Source organism: Battus philenor, unplaced genomic scaffold (assembly GCF_028537555.1).
Source record: "Battus philenor isolate CCGP_79_NKW_IND1 unplaced genomic scaffold, ilBatPhil1.0.hap1 SCAF_4, whole genome shotgun sequence".
Lineage (NCBI taxonomy): Eukaryota > Metazoa > Arthropoda > Insecta > Lepidoptera > Papilionidae > Battus > Battus philenor.
In genome coordinates, this window is record NW_027181704.1 from 390,228 (window position 1) to 403,297 (window position 13,070).

General features: G+C 30.0%; 2 protein-coding genes across 5 annotated transcripts; one reads left to right on the forward strand and one right to left on the reverse strand.

The window, feature by feature from the left end:
* The first annotated feature begins 809 nt into the window (after nucleotides 1-809).
* On the forward strand, nucleotides 810-6,443 carry Arv1 (ACAT-related protein required for viability 1). Of its 4 annotated transcripts, none has more exons than XM_068771829.1 (7): nucleotides 810-978; nucleotides 1,788-1,907; nucleotides 2,576-2,709; nucleotides 3,411-3,550; nucleotides 4,613-4,684; nucleotides 5,030-5,197; nucleotides 6,098-6,443. In XM_068771829.1, exons 1-7 carry the CDS (start codon nucleotides 871-873, stop codon nucleotides 6,208-6,210), a joined length of 855 nt encoding a protein of 284 aa, XP_068627930.1. In that variant the 5' UTR covers nucleotides 810-870; the 3' UTR covers nucleotides 6,211-6,443. The 4 variants fall into 4 exon arrangements, with proteins under 4 accessions (XP_068627930.1, XP_068627931.1, XP_068627932.1 ...); XM_068771830.1 differs by having other exon boundaries at nucleotides 1,791-1,907; XM_068771831.1 differs by having other exon boundaries at nucleotides 888-998.
* A 3,387-nt stretch (nucleotides 6,444-9,830) lies between these two features.
* On the reverse strand, nucleotides 9,831-12,996 carry LOC137928768 (uncharacterized). The gene is made up of 2 exons (XM_068771731.1): nucleotides 12,838-12,996; nucleotides 9,831-12,770 (listed from the first exon to the last, which is right to left on the reverse strand). The coding sequence occupies exons 1-2, from the start codon at nucleotides 12,896-12,898 to the stop codon at nucleotides 12,436-12,438; spliced, it is 396 nt and encodes a 131-aa protein (XP_068627832.1). The 5' UTR covers nucleotides 12,899-12,996; the 3' UTR covers nucleotides 9,831-12,435.
* Between the last annotated feature and the right edge of the window lie 74 nt (nucleotides 12,997-13,070).

Consider the following 13,070-nt stretch of genomic DNA (forward strand, 5'->3'; position numbering starts at 1 on the left):
TATCTGTTGAAAGTTAGACTGTTCATTTTATCCACACGTGTAAAATAACGGTTAAATTATGAATAAAACTTTATTTAAATATACAAGAATGTGGATGGAAAAAGATATATAAAATAAATTATAATTGCAGTGTACAGAGAAAAAACACTGCAGTAAGCAACAGCTGTCTCATTACTCTGAGTTTCTCATTAGTAAAGACATGAAAAATATTCACCTAAAAATATATCACGACAGTTATTATTTTTAACTCTAAATTTTTTAAGTACCATTCACATATATGCAAGTTCACGCAAAACGTTGAAGTGGGGTTTAAAAAAATTTAATCCTGCTGTTAGTATAAGTTTTTTAACGCAAAAAGATTATTTATATTATTTTAATTAATTTTTGTATATTTATATTGAAAATGTCATAAAATACTATTTACTTTGGATTAGTTTTAGCAACATCTGTTGTAAAATAAGCATAAAGTTTATTACGTGACTATTACGTTTATTATAGAACTGTTAAGATACTTATAAATCCGGTAGATGGCAGTAATTTAAATTTTACATGTAAAAGAAAATATAATTAAGAATTTTACAAATCCATCAACGTCAAAATAAACGAGAAACAGAAGTTAATTTTGCCTAATTTTTTATTTCTATTTATGTAATTGCATACAATATTCTGTGAACTTGAAGACAAAAGCTGTACCCTGTGTACCAACATCCTCCAGTGAAATGTCATAATAATGTCAAGACACAAAATTTAAGTGACATCCCTTAAACGACATTGATGACAGTTGAAAAGTCAAATAGTAGGATATAAACAAAGTTTCACGAAAGGATGGCTCTTTTCGTATCATAGCTAAAAATTTAGACATTTGATTTTATGATAAAAATGGCAGAGAATAAAGAGTACAGATGTGTCCACTGCGGGGAGCCGAGTGGTGCTTTATTTAGAACGTACGGACCTTCTGTATTAAAGCTTACCAAATGCGTGCGTATCACTTGCACTCGGTAATTTTACTAAAATAATTACTTGGTTTTATTCTTAATTTGTTTTATTCAATTATTTAAGTACACCAGCAGAATACAAGTTAAAAATATAGTACACGTTGCCCAACAACAGTATAAATAAAAAACAGTCAAACACGAAGAGATAAACGATCCTGATATTTTAAAAAAAATAACAATGTAAAACGTCATATTTTCGTTATACTGTTTATTATGTTTCTGCGATAATATTTTTAGGGTTTTGATACATATCTTCGCATAGTTATTGTCATTGCTGAAGGTATTCATCCTGTGGATAGGAGTTAAATTCTTAATTCATCTATTTACTTATTAGATGATGGCATCTATTGTGCATTGAAAAGAGCATAGCGTGAAGATTGGTGTTAAGTGTTGAGTAGATTTGGTCCAAGCAGCAGCAGCTGATGTTACTGTGGCCGCTCAGACATTTGCCCTTGTATTTACCAATGTCTATCAATTGTTCTAGATCATACCTGTTTTTTTCTATATGACCTGAAAACCCCATAACTCAGTACAGACAGTATTTGTTAAATAATAATTAAACAAAAATTTAAACAATCTATCAGGCAGAATTATTATTAAAATTGATTTTAAAATTAAACAATGTCACAAAATACTTAACATTGCCATTACTTATAAATGATGGAGATAATCCATTATTTTTCCCTTTGCTAGGTAGATCAGGGTTTGCAAATTCTGTTTATTAGGCATCCCAGCTGAAAGAGTTCCAAGGCTAATAATAATAATTAATTTAAAATGTGAACAACATTTCAGAAGAGCTGCAAAAACATTGTGGACAAGTACATAGAGTATGACCCGGTGATTGTCATGATAGACCTTGTGCTCATGTCAAGGGAGGCCCAGCGGCACATCCTCTACAACACTGACTTCAAGGTATATATATATATGCATCTTTGTTTGTCATTCTTTCTGTTAATCTACTAAGTATGAAATATTTTGGCCGATTCAAATGTCCATTGTCAAGTCAGTACCCCAATTCCAGAGTTTATATCCAGTTCAATGAATGTTGAGAGTTAAAAAAGAAAATTGTGTTAATGTCTTTTTATTTTCTTATATTTGGCTACATTTTGATGTGGTTATTAATATTATTTTCCTTTTAATATTAAGAAAAAGGTTTGAATCTAACCATGTAGGCTGGCTATGAGAGGAAAAGAAATTGTTAACAACTTCCATGACTAGAACTGCTCTGCCAAAAGTATACAACTTGGAATAAAAGCTACATAAGCTGAAATACATTAAAAAACCCTGCAACAAAGTTATGGGAATGGAATTTTTCAATCACCAAGACTAAAGTCCATCCTAACTAAAAAAGGGACTAATATATTGCTACATCCGCTATGCAGCAGTAGTCGTGCAATGAAGTGCACCACCCGCCAGCCCGCTGATATATGTGCATACGGCAAATAATGCGAAATACAACTACCACCATTAATTCACTTTACATGTGTTTCAGCCCTCCATGGGGCATCATCCACGAAATATGATGATTATGACTTTCAGAGCAATTTTGTAGTACGGTATGTTCTTTTTCAATTTTCCAGGCATATTGGAAGCTGTTCATAATTCTGACAATGCTGGAGACATATGCAGTGTGGCGGAGTGATAGCCTGTTTTCAATAGCTGTTAATACATTCTGCGGGGTGAAGAGTAATCATACAATTAATTCTACAAACTTGTAAGTGTATATCTGGTGTTTTTTTTAATTTTTACTTTCCATTACAATTAAGTACCAAGGAGTCAACAAAATATCTAAGAATAAATTCATAAAGAATTTGTATGTGGAGTTAGCTAGAGGTATTAACGTAAGGTAGGTAGGTAGGTAGGTAATAAGGTAGGTATCAGTGACTTCAATAATCTGTTGAAGGATTTATACATGTTAAGAGCAAATACAAGCTCATTCCTGGAAGGAGGTTTGAATGAAGGATAATTTAAAATTTGGTTATATAGGAAGAGATGTACAGTCAGTAAAGGTGAATGTTAATGTATTGCAAGTAGGTTTCTTATCCTACAATGCTATGGATCAAAAAATATCATTTCTTTATAGAAGAACTTTTATCTATCTCGCGTATGTATGTACAGATTACCAAAGGAAAATTGATTTTTCTCATCATGAATATGTAGAAGCTATAATACGTCGTGCGAAAGAGAGAGCACTCTACAATATCTCTCACCTTGTGATTGGCTGACTTTTGTGGTATTTTATTGATTAAATATTGTTTTAATACTTTTAAGAACTAGTATACACACACACATATATATATATATATATATATATATATATATATGTATATATATATATATATATGTATATATATATACTGTAAAATAACTAATATATTACTTTTTAAATATAATTAGTATTTAAATTAATTTCAGAAACATTCCAATTAACATTTCACTGCCTGATGCATGGTCAGACAATTGCAAGGGTTGGCTTGGAGATGGACGAGGAGATGACACAGATCTGTTTATATGGGAGAAAGACTTTTATGTACAGTTCATATCAACATTATCTGGTGAGTAAAGGAAGCTGCATTTAATTGTTAATAATTAGTTTTATTATTCTATAGAAACCATAACATGTAACTATTGGTTTAATTACATTGGAATGAAAATTATCATTGGTATAGGGGGTAGTACAGTAAAAGTTTCAAAAACACTGTACAAGTATAACATAATGACCATATAATGCTTACATATGACCCCATATAACACATTATATACATATTAAGGAAAAACAACAGAGGTCATTATTTTTTTCCCATTTTGGATTGTTTCTGATGAAATTGATGTTCTATCGGTTTGTTCTCAATATTTATATTATTAAATATTAATGCATTAAAAATTAAAATAATATTCAAACAATATTCAAAAATTTCTCTTGCAAACAGTTAAAAAATCCTTCCTAGGTCTGACTGTAGGCAATTGTAATAAAGCTATATATGTCTGCACAAGATATCTTGTGTTTTATATTTCAAATTAAAAGTACATTGTTAAATAAGTCATATTATAGCATTCTATAATTTTTCGTTAACCAATATGTGTCGAATTTGGTTTGTTGACTCATATGATTACAATGGTAGCTTACTGTTCATGTTAAAATAATCGATGCTTCATAAGATATTTTAAATCTCACAGTACAGAAATATAGAGTTATTCCTACTTTATAGAATAGAAACAGGTAATATTGCATAGTATAACGTGTTATATGAGTTGTTATATATAGGATGATAGGTTGCAGATGTAAAAGCTTCAAACGGTTAAATGCTTATTTGCTTAAAAATTATATAATATAATAAATAACGTAATGATAACATTGTAAGAAAAAGCGTTTTCAAAATTAGAATTACCACATATAAAAATATTTTTTATTTTTTATTTGTCGCTTTACAACATAAAAAATGAATTAATATAATACATTTCAAAGTGATCTCTTTATAAAGGGTGATTGGTAATAAGTGTAAAAAATCTCACAAACATTTACTTTAAAAATTTTATACCCAATCAATCATTCTGTATAAGGAGGAATTATAATATTTGTAAGTATTAATAATTATTCAATTTTCATTTATTTTCAGGTATTCTAACCTTTATCGCCACAATTCACTTTCTAATGAAAATATTGCAATTGTTTGCAGTTAAACATAAAGGTAAGATTGTTTATGTGACTAAAAATATAACATTATTTTATTTTTAATATGTAAACACTAAACTGCCTTTTCCTTCTTGTTAGTTCTTTTCTATTGTTGCTCGTTATAAATGACCGTAAATTTTATTTTATGCTGTTGATTATATATCATTGTAATATCTCTATATAACTATGTATATATACTCTAGTGTATAAAATATAATATGAAAACAAATTTCGTATCATACAATAAAGCTATTTTGACTTTCTAATCTGATCTTAATTCGAAGGTTGTGTGTCAGAGATCACCTCAACATAAATTGTTTAATTCTTATTTAGTTTAATTATTTTTATAAAATATTTTCAGTGTCATGCAAGCAGTTGGTAAAAGCGTTCTCTTTGGCTGACACCAGCACAATGTTTGCGCTGCCTATGCTAGTGTGGGGCAACACTGAAACATCACCGGAGACCAGGCTGGTGCATTATTCACTAGTCTTTATCTACAGTTTCATTGTCTTCTGTAATGTCTTCACGGGTGAGTCGAATCACTTTATTGTAATTTCTACCATCTTGCTTGCGAATACTGAAATTTTTCGGCCACTTAGACCTCAAACAACTGATGGTGACCGTAAAACTCGGGCTACTATCCCTCGGCACCAATCTTCATGATGTACTCCACAATGACAAAAACAGGAATAGTTGGAGAAGAATAATCAAGATTACTCCGTGTCCAAGGGATCAGACCCTCAGGAATGCTGATTGTGATGTTTGATATATGATAGGTAATGAGAAGAATTAGAGAAATATTTTGATAGAAACTAGAATCAGATTGTTCTTCCCTATAATGGCATCGTTCATGCTTCTAAAGCTTTTAATTCTGAGAATAGCCCACGACAAACAGACACAAGGTTTGTTTTTTATGGTCGCTTTTATAGTATCTTTAATACAGAGAGCACTTATTTTCCAACTTTATTAAAAAAAAACTTTTTTATATTTATGGAATTTTTTACGAGATAATTGAGAGAATTGAAGGTTTCTAAATAAAGAGGTTGGGCTTTCTATGTTTTTTTTTTTTATTTAGAGGTAGGTATAGGCGACTATTTTGAACTATTTTTTTAATTTGGGAGGGGGGTTATTATGAAATATCATTATTAAAACTTGTAGTTTAAGAATTAATTCTTCAGACATTTAATTCGTTTAATGATTTCAACTATACAATATCAACTGCTGGACATAGCATCCTATATAAATTTACAATATACCATCTGTCCACCCTGTGGGCGGACATTCACACACATGTTATACAAACATAATTAAATTGGATTACTGTGTTTAATAAGAAATCCGTGCACATTTGATATTAAACATTTTTTTTATCTGCACAATGGCTCCTATAAAATACACATCTTGTAAATATATGTTCTATTCATTTCAGTTCTGTATGAGATACCAACTTTGGTAATACTGCCAGTACTCTTCGCAAGTACCGCCGTGAAGTACTTCACAACGTTCCACATGACGCCGATCCTGAGAGGTTTCGTAACGTAAAGAAGCAGTTCATATCACAGAGTATTTATTTAAAAATATATACATCACTTTACAATAAACTTTTTGGTGATTGTTACATTTTTTTTCTCTATATATGCATAACAATATGGTTACAATGTAAAAATGTTGCTAGTTTAAAACATTACAAGATAATAATCAGATCTTAAAAATACTTCAAGAACTAAAGAAACAAACTTTAATTTTATTAAAAATGTCATAGTCATTTTTGTTTTTTTTTTAACATGGCGCATATTCTAGTTATGTCTGTTATTCAAATCTCACATAATTGATGCTGGATTTTGTAAAATACTATTTTATTTACAATATTGTAATTTTTCAAGACATTCCCATGTCTGTAATAAATAAAATGACATACAGGAAAAGATAAAAGTTTTACACATCTTTTTAATAACATTTTGGTGACTTAATTAGCACAGATTACATATAAAAGCTTAAAAATATCTTCTCTATGGATATATAGTTTCATATTCGAAACTTAAATACACAGAGACAATAAAAACAAAGCCAATATATATGAAATGAAATATGTTTATATTTCATTTCATTTTTTACCATTGAGATTAAAATGTAACTGGTACCTTCATTCAAGACAAGAATGATTCAAATATAGACAGCCATCAACAGGGATTTACTTAAAAATTAGAACATTTTAACATATACAGTTTCCTATATTTATTCCATGAAAAAATTAAAATTTTATATTAAGGTCAGATTGATTAATTAATTATATTATTTTATTAAAGATTATATGAAAAATAAACAATCTTGGTATAATCTAATGTCCACATGTCAAATAGACACTTCATAACAGTTAAAAAATGTTAATTGCATTTAAATAAATTATTATATTTCTTGACAGTTCTTCTTGTATGAAAATTCGGAACCTCTCAGTAGTCTAATGGGTAAATATATTTAAAATTTAAGTTGTAGCAATGTCAATGAAAGTGCTTATCAAAGAGTTTTGTAATAAAAAAAATTCCTACCGGAGTTAACATCTTGTATTATAAAAAACATAGAATTTTTTATATATACAAAAATATTATGCAAGGGTAAAATTAAATACACTTGTTCGTTTAAAAAGTCCCTCTCATATTTTATAGATATAGACATCTTCGCGCGAATCTGTGTGCGTGTGCTTGTAAATATGCAACTGTATTTTATGACAGCATTGCGGGTACAGTCAGTATCCACGGATTCAAATTTCCTGGATAAAAGTAAGTTTATTAGTTAATCCAGGATATAGTCTTTGTGTGCATCCAAAATAAGTTAACAATATTAATTTATATTTTTAGTAATATGATTCCAGTAAGATTGTATTATCTGTCTTACCTGTCACAAACACACACAATACGCGCAACGATAATTTGAACCATATAAAGCAGATATATTAAAAAAATCATTGGTTATATATATGTATTACACTTAAATTAAAATAAATCATAATCTAAAATCAATAAAATCATTATTTAAAAATAGATACAAATAAAAATATAATAAACATGATTGAAATATATTTACAACCCATTAAAATCACTTTTAATCTTATCTAAATGAGTATTCCGACTATATGCAGTTATACACTCAATGCAGTACACTCGAATTACATTTGTCATTTGGACATATGGTAATTATTGACCAACAATCAAGGTCATCCGTCTTTGTGAGTGGACATCTGCGGTCCCAACAGAACCTTAAAGCCCTATTGTCCATCTATTCTGTATGTCTCCTGCGCATTGACAACCACAACCATGTTGGTTGGTTTCATTTATCAATGGTTTTGTTTATACCTAATTAGATCCCGTAGAGAAATGCTGAGTATACCCCAGGCTCAGAGAGTGACTGTAGGCTTGTCAATAAATCCAAAAGAAAGAAACCTCGTTTCTCTACCATAGTAGACAAAAATTTAAGAGGATATTCAGATGTTTGAAGTGTTGAATATATCTCTTTTAGACATATATATTTACAATTGCTTCAGATGACAAATCTACCTGATCTGTCTTGAATAGTTTTTTTATTGTTTAATTTAGAGAAAATGATAAAATCCATATTCTTTTTGCATATACAAGGTGTTTGGTTATATGTGGAATAGTAATAAATGTGTGAATGTATAGGCCATTTGCAGTCAATGTATGGTATGTTTTTACGAAAAAACAATGACTTCAAAAGCTACAAATAAGGTAATTATAGTGTAAAAAGCGATTTATAAATTCGTATCAATACAAATTAAAATTAATTATTGTTTACTGTATATCCCGGCAGACATTGTTGCCTGTACTATTTCAAGAAAAAAAAATTATGTCATATATTTAAGTGACTTTATACAGGTGATTGGATGTAGGTGTAAAATGATACAACGCTTCTTACTGATAAATAAGCCACACATTCACAATCCCTTCAAAGATTTTACACCTGTAACCAACCACCCTGTATATAGTAATAAATAGCATGGTTACAATTACTTGGAGATGACACGTCTAGTTATCCACTCTCTGCTTATACAGTAACTATAATTAAGGATATCTGATTATAAAAATAAATAATTATTAATTAATGTGACATGCGTTTAGGTCAATAATTGTAATACATATTTGAATTTTCATATTTAAACCACTGTTTTTAGGTTTAGTAACAAAAATTTAGTGTGCAAAGGTGTAGTCACTGCTTGAGGTATGTGAGCGATGAGACAAAGAGATTGACTATACAGAATAAATAGCCAGACATGTGACCAAAAATTTGAGCAAATATGACGAGATATTGATCCGACATTGGCCAGACCTTAATGATATATGATAGTAAACAGTCTGATGTTTGTCTACCTTGCCAAACACATACCTCGGGATATGACTAACACCTTTATGCAAACTGTATCATTTAATTGTATACATTTTATTGTTATAACAAACTCCTTATAGACAAAAACTCAAATATTAAATAATCTACTGGCAAGACAAACGCACATATATAAATACCTTTCAGTCTTTGGCTACATTGAGCTCAAGCAAAGGATATTTGCTTAGAAAATTAAATAACAATTATTAGATTCAAAAAATTATTACAATCAGGTTCACCTAAACATGGAAATGTAGCGAATAAATATTAGATTGTTTCTGAACACGCTTGCAAGTGTATTATTTGTAGGTTATATGTTACAGATATATGTTTTAAAAGTCAATAAATGACTACAATATAGTTGAATCTTTTTTAGAAGACGCTTCTTTACTGAGCCTCTGTTATAGGATTTATTTTAATTTATTAACCAAAATGAATATTTTAAAAAGTTACAATTGAAAATGATTATATTATGTTATTAAATACCACACAATACATTGCATAAGAATAGCGTGTTTAATTCTATGGCCCATATAAGCAATGTGTATAATGAACATGTAAAAGTTATAATTATCGAAAATGTAAAAATACACTGAATATTAAGATGTACACATTACATTTGTCTGATTAATAAATAATTAATAAAAAAAAAACATTTTTGTCACCAAATAATTAAAATCATTAAATATAACTAAGCTTAAATATGACTTCTAGATTAACTTGAAGCTTACTCTTGAAATAAAATTATTTTTTTACAATTTACATCATGGTATACTTTTATTTTTCTGTTTCAAATGCTTTACAGAATGTATGGTTACAGGTAGAACTTGAATATATCATATTTGTTAATTTTTGTTATAAGTCCTATGTGTTTGTGTTTTTTTATGACAGCTGTACCAGTTAAGAACTGTGTTAAAGCCACTAGCAAGTCAGAACTCATTAAAAAGCGAAATAACAATAAAGTATTTAAATTCAAATTAAAAATTGTATTACCATTTATGCACCTTGTCATAAGAACTTCTTGGCAAGGTCTGCAATAAACACAAACAAGAGTGTAATCCATTTAAAAAGATCAAGATTCAGTTCAATCTAAACCGAAACTACATCATTGAATGAGCTCACATCATGCGAAGTCATTCGTCTCCAATGACAAAGAACTTGATTATCAAATCCAATTAAAATTTTCTTTTCTTTCTTATAAGTAAATTCTTGAAAATAATTGCGAAATAATCCATTGAGATAACTCCAATATAATAATAATTTAAGAAACTGTTTGCTGAGAGACATTATTGAGGAGACAGTAAACTGTTACCTGACTAACAAAATAGCCAGGAGCAGATTTATAGTAAGCCTGTATGTAGTGGAAATAGAAGCAAAAGGTATGTCCTGGTATTTATACAAGTTGGTGGGCATACCACATCAACCTTAAACTGTAGAGTTTTTAGAGGCATACCAAGCATTTTGTCTCAAAGTTTTTGATCCGCACTCCTCAAGTATGGAACAACCTACCGGCTTCCTTATTTCCCGAGAATTATAACTTACATCTCTTCAGGTTACAACCACACCTTTGCTTTTCATCAGGTGAGTTGTTGTTCAAATACAGACAAGGGTTAAAAAAGTCTGGGCGGTGATGGTAAAAACTATTGCATTGCAAGGTACACTGTATCAGTAGACTTGGCCACTGCATAGTGAATCAAAAAGTACATTTCACTGAATATGACAATTATTGTATGTAAACCTATGAGTAGGTGATAGCCAAGAGACAAAATAAATTAGAGAACTTGTTCATCAGAGAGCTATGATCTTTTTATTACCTTTGTGGACCCATCAGACCTTAGACATCAAAGACAAATTATCTGAATGTATAATTTCTTCTGCACAATTGTTGCTCTCATTGATAAACAATGAATGCATGTGTTGCCAAATGTGAATACCATTTTTATAAGAATTGCTATTCAGATATTTTCAATGACGCTCATTATTTCACAAAAAATATGTTTATATCATATGAATAGTAGTTTTTAACAAATGACTTGTTATTTAAAGATTAAAATAAATATGCACAGTATCTTTATTGTGTTCTAACAATAGACATTCATAGCATTTATATAGACTTATTATTGGTTGAAGATAAATATGTAATGTGTGTTGCCTATGTTATGTAAGTAAATATTGATTGTAATTGTTTGAGATACACAAAATAGTTTGGTTATATCTTATATCTATATGGTAGCGGAGATTGACCAAATCCATAGACATCAGAGAAGACCAAGGCGATCTTTCTTATACATATTAATATGTCCTTTTAATTCACTTTGTTCGAAAGTAGGGGGCCTAATCCTAGGTGGACCAACAACATAGTTAAGGTTGTGAGAAGTCGGTGGATGAAGGCACTGTAACACTGGTCATGGTTACAATCATTGCAGGAGGTCTATGCCTTACAGTGGGTGTCATTGACTGAGAAGAATAAAAAATGAAGAATAAAAATGTGTACTGCAATTTCCTGATATAACAGTATATTTTTTCCAACAATGTACTCTTAATTGACACTACTTTTAACTTTAAATGACCATTTTTAGGAAATATATGGCTCATGCACTTTAATACCTTTCCGGGGCTAGCTTCTGTCTGATCCTATCAGCTTATATTTTTGACATTAATATATAGGAAGTTGATTTTGAATTAAACTTTAACACAGGATTACTATCACAAATTATAAACTCTCATTAGTTAAATGTAATAATGCATTTACCTTGACCACAAAATGTCACATGTTATGAGGAAGATAAATACAACTCAAATTGTTTCATTATCCAAAAAGGTTTTATTTAAAATATTAATATATATAATATTAATATTTTATTTAAAATATTAATACTTAATAATCCTTAAAGTTTTTGATTTAATAGGAGTCTGAACAATATATAAAGAATTATTTTCTAGTAATACTAAAAACAAATATAATTTTAAAAACTCAAGAATTTTTGTGCATCTTTTAAAAATGTAGACATGTGTCAATGCAATTTTTAATTTATTTACAATTGTTCATCAGTTTCTTTCATTTAATAATGAGGTTGAAAGAGTACTATAGTGTTTCAAAATATTTGTATTATATTACATTTTCAATTTCATATCCTGTCCAATACCTTCATACAATGTGAATTGTCAAAGTTCACAATGTCTTAAATAAGGCCTATAAAGGAAATTTCTTAATCAATTATTGATGAACTTTTACATCACTACAAAACATAAGGATAGAACAAATTATGTGATGTGAAATTTGTAACAAAGAAAATTTTGTAATAACATTTAGTGCCATATGTTATCTATTTTCTCACAATTTATACAAGTTATCTGCTATACACGAGTGGACTACTAAGGACTTAAAGGCGGATCGTCTTGACCAATCATGACGTCTTCGTACATGACGTCGTTGTTTCTTCTGGAGTTGATTTTTTGGCGCGCGTACTCGATCAAATTGTATTTGCGCACCACCAGCACGAGGCCACAGCCTATCAGAGCTACAGCGAATATACTCACGACCGCGGCCGTCACATCGTGGCTCGACATGTACGAGCTGGGCGTCTGACACTCATCACCGACCTGGTAGAAGCCCTCCAGACATTCGCAACTCCTAGTTGTTTCGTTACAAAATTGATTCTCGGCCGGGCACGGTGCGAGGGAGGTCACATTGCAGGACAGGATGTGCTCTGTTAAAAAGAACACTCTGTAATGCGGAGCCTGATTGATTCAATTAAATAATTGTACGACACTCACCCGTGCAAACGCACAGTAAATATAATATTACTGTAACGGTATATGCAGTTTTCAATCCCATGTTATCTTCGTACCGTTTAATCGAAAATCATCACAATTAGTAACGCTTTGAACAGTTTTTGTCTACTTGCCGGGCAACGAGCACCGCAACGTCGCGACCAAAACATATGTCATTGTCAAATTGTATTGTTGTTCATCACTACACAGAAACGTTCCGTTACGCACAACGTATT

Bases quoted from the DNA above. Each gene is read 5' to 3' on its own strand.
- Arv1 (XM_068771829.1), top strand. From the start codon at position 871: ATGATAAAAATGGCAGAGAATAAAGAGTACAGATGTGTCCACTGCGGG. The intron at 1,908-2,575 runs GTATATATATAT...TCAATTTTCCAG, and splicing joins TCTACAACACTGACTTCAAG to GCATATTGGAAGCTGTTCAT. The intron at 4,685-5,029 runs GTAAGATTGTTT...AAATATTTTCAG, and splicing joins GTTTGCAGTTAAACATAAAG to TGTCATGCAAGCAGTTGGTA.
- LOC137928768 (XM_068771731.1), bottom strand. From the start codon at position 12,898: ATGGGATTGAAAACTGCATATACCGTTACAGTAATATTATATTTACTG. The intron at 12,771-12,837 runs GTGAGTGTCGTA...TCTTTTTAACAG, and splicing joins TTTACTGTGCGTTTGCACGG to AGCACATCCTGTCCTGCAAT.